Source organism: Abrus precatorius, unplaced genomic scaffold, assembly GCF_003935025.1.
Source record: "Abrus precatorius isolate BTA unplaced genomic scaffold, Abrus_2018 Scaffold3, whole genome shotgun sequence".
Lineage (NCBI taxonomy): Eukaryota > Viridiplantae > Streptophyta > Magnoliopsida > Fabales > Fabaceae > Abrus > Abrus precatorius.
Window position 1 is genome coordinate 6,283,465 of NW_020874373.1, and position 10,481 is coordinate 6,293,945.

The following is a 10,481-nucleotide window of genomic DNA, read 5'->3' on the forward strand; positions in this document are numbered from 1 at the left end:
TTTAATTATCTTTAAATTAATTTTTTAAAGGTGTTATTGTTTCAGCCTTTTATAGAGTACTTTAGTGAAAACTTTTTAAAAGATTTAATATATTGCTAATTTATAGTCTTCAAAAAAATCATATGATGATTTTTAGATTTTTGAAGAATTTATTTAATAATAATATTTTTTTGAAGATTAATTTAATAATAAAATTTTTAAAAAATTAATAGTGTTTTAAGTTTAAGATGTTGTTGGTGTAATAATTTCTATATTATCAATGTAGACATAACTTTAAAATTGTTGTTATAAAAGTAAAAAAAAAAATCAGTAACATCACTGCTGTCAGTGTATTTGAATATATTTTGATTTTAATATGGAGATGCTTCAGTGTTTTTATAGTATCGGTGCTGTTACATCTGATGAGGTTTTAGCTCTGGCTACTCTATTTTTTTTTCACGCGTCCACTCATGAGACAGTTATACTTTTTTATTTTATGCATTCAGCATTGGTATAATTAAAAACACTGAAGACTTAAATAGAACAGAGAACTATGAGAAACAGAACAATAGAACCCAGACATCAGAAGTGGCCTTAAAACAAATGTAGAAGAAACTAAACAACATCACAGGCTATCAGTTTTTTATTTCCTCCTCGTTCGTGAAACTCATTCATACAAAGTATCGATTATCAGAAACCAGGGCCTGGGGGCCCAGGAGGAGGAGGAGCTCCACCAAACATTGGGCCGCAGCAACTCTCCAGGAGACAGCAGCAGCAAAGACAATACAAACTGCCATCAAATAAGATCCATATGACCATAGACCCATAAAAAAGTATTAGTAACGTTTGTTTTGTATTATTCTTTCAAGTTTAGTACTTGATTTTATTGAAACTACAGTAAAAGTCTAACTCACCAAGATGATAGAATGTTACATACACAGCTGCAGATACCGCCGGGAGGAGGCCCTGGTGGTGGACCCCAAGGCGGAGGCATCTCTCTTTCTTCACTTCACTGTGAATGTGAATGTGACTTGAGGCCTATCCCCAATCTCCAACATTATTTATAATAATTGTTTAGCCCTGTGTTTGTAGCACTGAGTAAAGTAAGACTAGTAAGTGAATATTTCGTTGGGAGAGGGCGTTTCTAATCTTAACGTGAACTACCATTCTTCTCGCTTCAACTAATAACTCAAAGTCAACCACACCAAACTTCAACTAAAAAACTTCCCATACTACGACTACTGTTGCTTCTATTAAATGAAATATTTAATAATTAGAAAAATTTCTAAGCATAACAAGTATGAGTATTTAAAATTACTCATCAATAAATACAAATATTTTTATTAAAAATTGTATTTAATATTATTGTGTGATTTTTAATGTATTAAATCTTATAATTTTAATAAAAATTTACCATATATAAATTTTTTATTATATTTTCCGAAGGCCCAGGTGGTCCGAATGGGCCCTCAGGTGAGCCAAATGGACCCCCAAAACAATCTTGTAGTAACAAGCAGCAGCACAAAAAGCTCAGGCTGTTCAAGATCAATAGGAAAAATGAAAATGAAAATAAAATTAAAATTAGCTTTTACAAAAGTTAATTAAATGGAAAAATGCACATACATTTCCTTTAACGTGATTTTCTTTTTCTTTTTTATTTGTGCGTGTGAATATCCAATGTAGTGGACCCGTCGAATCCCCCTGAACAGTGTTACTTCAATATCTCACCAGTTTAAAAATAATATTTTATACTATTATCTTTTAATTAATTTGATAAATAAAAAGCAAGTCATCTTGACATTCATTATTTTTTTAAAAAAACTTACAAATGATAAAAATGGATATGTTCTTTGCCTACGTTTCTTTCATCTATTTCTTCTTTATTTAACCACTCTCTAATTTCTTTATCATTCTTTTTTTAAAAAAAAATTATCTCTTTTCCATTCTAGAAATAATAAATTCAGTTTTATATTTCGCTTTTAATGCATCACTTGCAACCTCGTTATAGCTTTCATTAAGCTCTATTGGCCGGTGATAATGGAGCTAAGAACAACTAACAGTATATTCGGAGTATTTCTAGCGGTTCTTCAAGCAGTGGAACGAACCTCGCTACTAGCGTCTCTAAGCATAGTAGTAGATCTAGTTCTGGTTGTTTACTTGATGCTCTTTCATTAGTCTCACTAAGTCGATCCTATCCTTGCTCTTCTTCGTGTAGGAGATTGTCCAGGCTAAACGACAACCCCTCTTGGCGCGATCTGGGTTGCTGTGCTTGAGATCCTTTCACTGTAAAGTGTGCTTTCCTACTGAAGTCGCTAAATGTTTCAAAACATTATTTTTCCAGAGATTGAGTTCGTGAACTTTCAAAGCACACCCCATTTCTGGAAGAATGTGCTGGTATTTTATTCTAGACCTTATATCTTTAGCTTTTCCTTGCTCTCCAAGTACCATAATGTTTCAGGGTCAAAGTTTTACATAAAGATTCCCATAAAGTTGGATTTGTAGACTTGTGAAGCACCCTCTTTTCTCCCTAACGTCTTAACCATTTTTAACTTGTTGCTTTTCCTCTTCCTTTGACTCAGCTTTCCATTTTCAGGTGCTATAGCTATGGATAGGGTTAGCAGAAGTGACATTCTTTTGGCTTAAGAAAGTATTAATTTTCTGCCTGTTTCCTCTGCATATAGATTACCCATAGCCTCACTAAACAAGACAAGTTTCCTGGACGCCTCCTCTATCCCTTTCTTCTTCACCCACAATGCTCTTAAGACATTTCCTGTTAATGCATTCGTTTTTATATTTTAATATTCGTATTGCTCTTCAGTGTCGTGGTTCTCTTCTTCCTATTTTACCATTGCCCATTTGCTTGATCCCCTGCACCCTTCTTTTTTGATAGGTTGTAATGCCACCATTTTGGTATTTAAAGTGAAGATGCGGGAATTAATGAGACTCTTTCTACTGAGTTGAAATGTTTATGAAAACTCGAGAACAATCTCTAGAACTAGAGCGTAAGTTATACTTGTTTGAGTGGGTAGGATCTTAGAAAACGGGGAGAGTGAAAGTAGATTACGATGAAAATATTTTAGTAGTCTTCCACTGTAGTTTTCTGAGATTAAGCAAGTTTTTGGTGCGAGGAACGCTTAGTTTAAGAGAATTTAACCTATTTTTTAATTAAAATTTTTATTTTATGTATTAAACTAGTTAACTTTCTCTTAGTTTTATTGTAGAAAATAATAACAATTCAATTTGGTTAAAATTTATTAATTACAAAGAAAAATATTAAAATAAATAAATAATGAATAAATTTTGAATCTGAATTTTAATTTTAATTTCAAATTTAACATAAACACAAGTGCTCAAAACTTTCACATTAACATAGGATCATATTTTTTTAAAAGTTAAGTTATATATTCCTAGAAGTCAGATTATATATTTTTTTAAGGTTAGATCATATCATTTTAAACTCTTCTCATATAAAATATCATAAAATGTCTCTTGCTTTATGTAATAAATATAGAATTGGCACTTAACACTTTACATATCTTTCTTTCTATACACCAACATCTTAAACTTTTCATTTCAAGCTCCTTTTTATTTCTTTTTCTCTTTCTCATCACATAGTTCTACTTCCAATAGAGTATTTTAGTCACAAGGTTTTTCTTTTATTAATTATTTATAACTATGAATATTTTGTATTTGGTTACCTTTATTTTCACTTGTATGATTATGTGTAATTAAATGCTTCTTACCATGGGGTAGAAGAGGTTACATCATAAGAATATACTTCATACTTAATCTAATGACAAAAAAATTTAGTTATACATATTTGTAATGATAAAAATAAATATAACTTAATAAATAACATTCATAATCATGAATAATAAAAAAAAAATCACATGACTAATTTGTTCCAATGAAAAAACAATTAAACCTTATTCCATTCCATGGCAATGTGTCATTAACACCAAGTACAAACATCATTTTGCTACCTATTCATTCTTAGTAGCTAAACGATAGGTTGGTATTGCCAGCAACTGCTCAGCTCTTGGCATATTCAACCCAAATTTCTCCTGCATATTCACGTTGGCGGGACTAACATTTGGTGGAAGTTCCCAATTAAAGCAATGCACCAATTGAGCTAAAACCAATCTTACTGTGACCAAACCCAAGTGAACCCCAGGGCAACCTCTACGACCAGAACCAAATGGTATAGATCTAAAGTCTCCTTGATGATTCATTTTCATATCGATGAATCTCTCTGGATAAAATGTTTCAGCATTACTTGACCAAACATTAGGATCCCTCCCAATTGCCCATGCATTTATTATGACACGTGAATTTTTCTTTATATAGTAACCATTTATTGTAATGTTCTCTCTTGATTCCCTAGGGACAAGGAATGGTGCAGCAGGGTACAATCTTAAGGTCTCATCCACCACCATATCCAAGTAACCCAACTTCATCAAATCACACTCTTCTACCATTCTCTTTATTCCTACTTCATTCTCTATCTCATCTTGAAGGACTTTCATCACCCTTGGATGCCTCAAAAGTGCCGATAAAGCCCACTGAATCACTGTGGTTGATGTTTCAATTGCCCCCACAACCATATCTAGTAAAATAGCCTTAATGTTAGTTCTATCAATGACACGGTTTTGTTCATTGTGGGGATCCGTGGTTTGGTCCATCGTTGAGAGCAATATGTCTACGAAGTCTTTACGATCCCTTCTGCCTACATCAATTGCTTGTTCATGCTCTTTTATTATTTGCTCCAACACCTCATCTAGTCCTTTACTGATTTTTTTTAAGCCCCGTGTTAATCCCTTAAAAAAGAGATAAATTCATAATATTGATTAATGATAGAGCATTTGCATAGAACACAGTATTGGAACTGCGAAAGAATTTGAAAATTAAAAACACACATGAAGAGTTAAATTAGTAACGTTAATCCCCGGCAGGAAGTGTCAAATTAATAAAATTAATTGGTGAATATCTTCACATGACACAAAGGAAATACGAAAGTATGGGCAAATTGAGAGTACAAATGAAAAAGTAACAAATTAAGGATGTTTAAGCATTTGTTAAAGAAATATTAAATGGCAATTGGCAAATATTATCCACTACCTTAAGTGTAAGAATTTAATATGATTTTTCTTATGATTTAGAACACAAAAATTGTAATAATTTTTGTAATTTTAAAGATATATATATATATATATATATATATATATATATATGCTAGTGACAAAATCTTTTCTGGTTCTTTTATTTAATTAAGTTCTTGATGAAAAGTGTACGCAGTCATAGTGTTAAAGTATTAATAAGATATTATATTTTTATTAATTATTGAATAAAATTTATGATGAGAAATGTAATCTAAACATTTAAAAAACTAAAACTAAACGTAAACAATTAAAATTAAAAGTGAGATGACATCTAATCCTAATTGGTAAGATGTTACAATTGTGTTGGGAGAATATTAAAAATTATAATAAATATATAATTGAATTTTATATTTAATTTGTATTTAGTGAAGTACTAATTAATATTTATCTTAAATTAATAACTTTAATCCTTAATATATATATATATATATATAGAGAGAGAGAGAGAGAGAGAAAGAGAGAGAGGTATGCCCCGTGACACTCACTAGATTGTAAAATTTCTGTTCTCGATGTACTGCAAATCAGATGCTCTATTATACACTAAACACTAGTTTCTTTTCTTACTTTTAAGTGTATCCAAAAAGAGATATATTTCAATCTCCAGTATACACTATTCTTTAGCGGAGAAATCATCACAGTAGTCGTCCGTCAGTTGACACATCTCTATAAATTGAGACAGTTTATAAGATCTACATTTTTTGGGTGCTGCGACACATTTATATCTAAGAAAATGAAAATTATTCTATTGACAACTCGTTTTGGATGTTAAATGGGTCAGAATTAAAGAATATAGATAGTAAAAAAATTATATATAAAAAAAAAACGAATGTTAAAATATGAAAAACAGATCTAATCAGTAACCTTTGTTTTTTCCAGAAGACAAGACAATGAAAGTATATGAAAATTGACAAAAACAGAAGAAAAAACAGGAAAAAAGAAAATGTAGTTGGTACCTGATAATCAAAAGGACGTAACCAAGGCACATAATCCGCTAGATTAAAAGCCCCAACCATTGCGTTTCCTTGTTGAACCAACGTCTTCAAGTCAAAATGATCATACTTACTGCGACCCAATACCATCTTATGCACCATATCCTCTACAAGGTTCTCCACAACCTCGCTAATGTTCACAACCTCACCCAACACTGCAGCTTTTTCCAACGACTTCACCGCTGCACATAGCTCCTCCTTCCTAATCGGAGCAAAGAGTTCAACCTTTGACGCACTCAGAAGCTGCAAAGTACATATTTTCCTCATATTGCGCCAGTACGGGCCATACTCAGAAAACGCCATGCCCTTTGAACCGTACGATATTATCTCGGAAGATTGAAGTTTTGGCCTGCTCGCGAAAACAACGTCGTGTGTCTTGAGGAAAAGTTCGGCAGTTTCGGAAGATGAAACCACTACGGTTGGGACTTGGCCCAGTTGCAAGGACATGATCGGGCCATACTTTAGGGGTAGGGAGTGAAGAGTGCGATGTGGAAGGGTACCCAACAGGTGGAGGTTCCCTATAATTGGTAGCGTTGGAGGACCTGGTGGCTTCTTTTTATGAGCACTTGGTTGTTTTGGACGAAGGAAGAGTGTGTATACAAGGTATGTGAATGTTAAAACAACCAAAATTTGTGCTGCTGTTGCTTCTGCAGAAGCCATGTTTAGGTGTTTGCTTGATACTGTGGAATAGTCTTCACAAGTTGACTGCAGATTGCCACTCTGGTCATTGTCTACTTATAAGACTACTACTAAAATTTACGTTGGTATATATATGTGGTGAAAAATAAATAATTTTTTTTATTAATATGTTAATAAAATTAAATACTATCTTTTTATATGAAAAATTTATAAATTTTTATAATTATCCAAAATGATATATAATAAATGATAAATTCAATTATTAAAAGTGTATCTCTTAAAAAACAAAACAAAAAAAAAATTGTTTCTCTTAAGATATTTCTTTCGTCTTAAAAGGATTAGATATTAATTTAGTTTATATAGTACAGTTTCATGAAAAGATAACTTAAAAGAGTGACTTGAGATTAGGAGAGTCAACTTTAACAAAGTAGTGAGTATTATTTATGATTATAGTTATGTTTGAGTATATTTGTAAAGGAGATTTTATAAAATAAAAAAATTAGTATAAAAAATGATTTTTTTATAAGTTAAAATTACTTTTTTTAAAATTTTAGATAAATTAAAAGAAAGATTTTTTTAGTATTTTTAAAAAAATATAAAAGTATAAGTTATTTTTAATTTATGAAAAAAATTGTTTTTATATTAATTTTTTTCTTTAAAAACTTATAAAAAATTATCCAAATAGGTCATGTATCTTATATTAATAATTGAAACAAACCCTTTCAACGATGCAATTATAAATCATATGATTTTGACATTTTTTCAGTTAAGATTATTGATATTTAGATGTCATACTAGTATCTTATTTATTCAAATTACTTAAATATATAAAAAAATTTGAGTTAAATAAATATATTATAAATACAGGTATAATTGAGTACGTTGATAATTAGTAGAGATTATTTCATCTTAACCTTGACTCATAGTCGTTGCATCCATTTTAAACATGTATAATATATGTTTAATTATTTGTTGAGGCTTATGAGATTTAAGTCACTTTAAGAATTTTAAAAAGTAAATTTAATTAAAAATTTTGAATTTTAAAATATTTTAAAAAGATCTTTTAAGTTTAATCAATTAGTTTATTTAAATAATAATAACAATAATAATATATTGAGATTATATGTTTAATCTATTCAAATGCTTAAAGTTTGTTGATTTTCATAAAAGTTTAAATCTATTCTCTTATTTAAAGTATTTTAAATTTATTTTTAAAAATTATTATAAAATATGGTTTAAAATAAGTTTGAAAGTTATACTAGACTTTTAAAAATTAAAATCTTAAAAATAACTCATACCCTATAATAAGTTAAATTTAGATATTAATTTTAAGAGTTAGATCAAAATCAAATTTTATAATTATAAAACTTAGCTCCACTTGATTAATTTTTATCTTTAATTATATAAAAGTCTTTCTTAAGATTTTTAAATAGATTTTTATATATACAGAGAGCTACAAAAACAAAAACAAAACTTAGTCCGAGATCCTTAAAATATGATTTGATATATTACATTATTATATTGTTTCGTTTATTTTTTCAATATTAATACAATTACATTCCTTTTATTAAAAAGTTGATGATAAACAAGTAAATAAACGAGAAATAGATAAATAAAAAAACTGTAGGAAATGATTAAGTAAGTTAAACAACACATGATTCAACAGATAATTTAAAAAATAAACAAATTTTATGGTGGTATTGATAAATAAAAAAAAGAAGAAGACTGAAGTAATAAAAATAATTATAGTAAAAACCGATTGTTATTTTCATTTTAAGAATTAAGTCTCTAACTTATTATATAAAAATTAATAGATAGTAATATTGAATCAATATTTATTCTTAATTTCTTAAGCCGTGATAGACTTAGCCAAAAGTCTCATAAAAAAATCTTTAATTTTGGAGGATAATTTAGACTAAATGATGAAAATATTATTAAATAATTAATTGTATGAGTAATTAATATATTACACTAACGAAGATACTTCATCGACCCACTAAATTTACGTACATTTCCAGGCTTCCATAATTTTAATTATGCCCAAAGCAATGGCATTGTTTTCCTTTTTCAACATTCGTATTTAAATGTGAATTTTCCTTTTTCTAAAATGAAAAAAATGGCATATACAACGTTAATTAAAGGGAGTTAAGCTTTTAAATATTTTAGTTCAAATTTAGAAATAAATTATGAAAAATAAATCCTCAAAATATCTTTGGCAATATATAAATTAGGTCACTTGTCGACAGCTAGCATGCATACAGTAAAAATATGTTTGACTTTGCATTTAAATATGTACATTTATATTTATTTTAATATTGATAAATATAATTTATATTTTAATTTTATATTTATAAAATTTTAACGTATTTTAAAACTAACATCAATCATCTAAGTACTTAATACGGATTGATAAACTTAAAAGAACGTTATACTCTCTTTAATTAAAAATTATTTATATTTTTAAAATAAATTACTATATATTTAATATAAAATTAACCGTAATAATTATTATATATATAAAAGTAAATAAAATACTGTCCTGATTTTTATATTTTTATATGTGATTGCGTGTTTTTGTTTGCTTTGAACGCTACATAGTTTTAGGGAATCTCTAGAGTAGAGTAGAGACAAGCTGCGGTGGTTGGACAGCCAATCAAGATATTTAAAAAGCTATAAACTCATATTTAATTCTTGGGCGCTGGTAAGCCAATAATTCAATAGAACTAAAGTTTGAAATCTTAAATTATTTTTTCACGTCGCATTAAAATTATTGTATTATCAGTTAAAAAAGAATATTTTAAAAAATTATTTTTTTAAAAATAGTGTGATTCTTTTTTATTCTTGACTAAATACTATCCCTCCAATATAGAGTATTTTTACTAATTATTAGTAGTTTTTGCAGAAAATTAATTTTAAGTTCAAGAACCCCTTCTAAATAGCTTATATTTAAAATGTGTCACTTCCTGGACATGTATTTAATACATTTTTTATTAAAGAAATTTATCTTACATCACTTAAATAGACATTTAAAAAAAAATTCAATTATTATTATTTTTTGAATAAACACTTCATTTAAATTTGATAAATATTCATTAATTATCATTGATTTTAATTATATATCTTTTAATATTTAATTTTATAAATAAAAATTAAAAAGGCTTACCAAAAATTATATATATATATATATATATAAAAGAATGATTTTCTTACACTAATATAAATCTAAAATTTTTTACCTTTAATTTAAATTTTTTATTTAACTTATATTTAACATTCAATGAAATAATAAATTATAATCCGTTAATTCAATCTTATTTAAAATAAAAACTTTCATAAAATATTTTTTAATTATTTAATTAACAAAATCATCTCATGTCATTTTGATAAGTCTTTTTACTTTAAATAACTAATTTATTTAAACAACAGTAATATATTAGTTTTTATAATACTATTTTAACACTAAAATTATTAGTTTATAAAAGGTTTAAACATGCTTACTTAAATTATTAGCCTATTTAAAATTAGACTTGCAGACTTATATAAAAAGATTTGTTATTAAATAGTTTTTTAAATAAACCTTAACAAAGTCAAGATTTTGAAAAGGCAAACCAGACCTTAAGTAAGGTTTATATTTACATTTTATTAAAAATATATATTATACTATAATAACTTTAATGCAATAAATATTTTTCTTTTAAATAAAAATTACTCTTTT

The 10,481-nt window shown here is 27.7% G+C and overlaps 1 protein-coding gene across 1 annotated transcript; it reads right to left on the reverse strand.

Annotated features, from left to right (window-relative positions):
• Positions 1-3,962: 3,962 nt before the first annotated feature.
• Positions 3,963-6,787, reverse strand: LOC113862048 (cytochrome P450 CYP736A12-like). The gene is made up of 2 exons (XM_027495207.1): positions 6,092-6,787; positions 3,963-4,796 (listed from the first exon to the last, which is right to left on the reverse strand). Exons 1-2 carry the CDS (start codon positions 6,785-6,787, stop codon positions 3,963-3,965), a joined length of 1,530 nt encoding a protein of 509 aa, XP_027351008.1.
• Positions 6,788-10,481: the final 3,694 nt, after the last annotated feature.

What these genes read in the sequence shown, in the direction of transcription:
- LOC113862048 (XM_027495207.1), bottom strand. Translation starts at nt 6,787, where the DNA reads ATGGCTTCTGCAGAAGCAACAGCAGCACAAATTTTGGTTGTTTTAACA. An exon ending in TACGTCCTTTTGATTATCAG is followed by an intron (nt 4,797 to 6,091) that starts GTACCAACTACA and finishes CTCTTTTTTAAG; the next exon opens with GGATTAACACGGGGCTTAAA.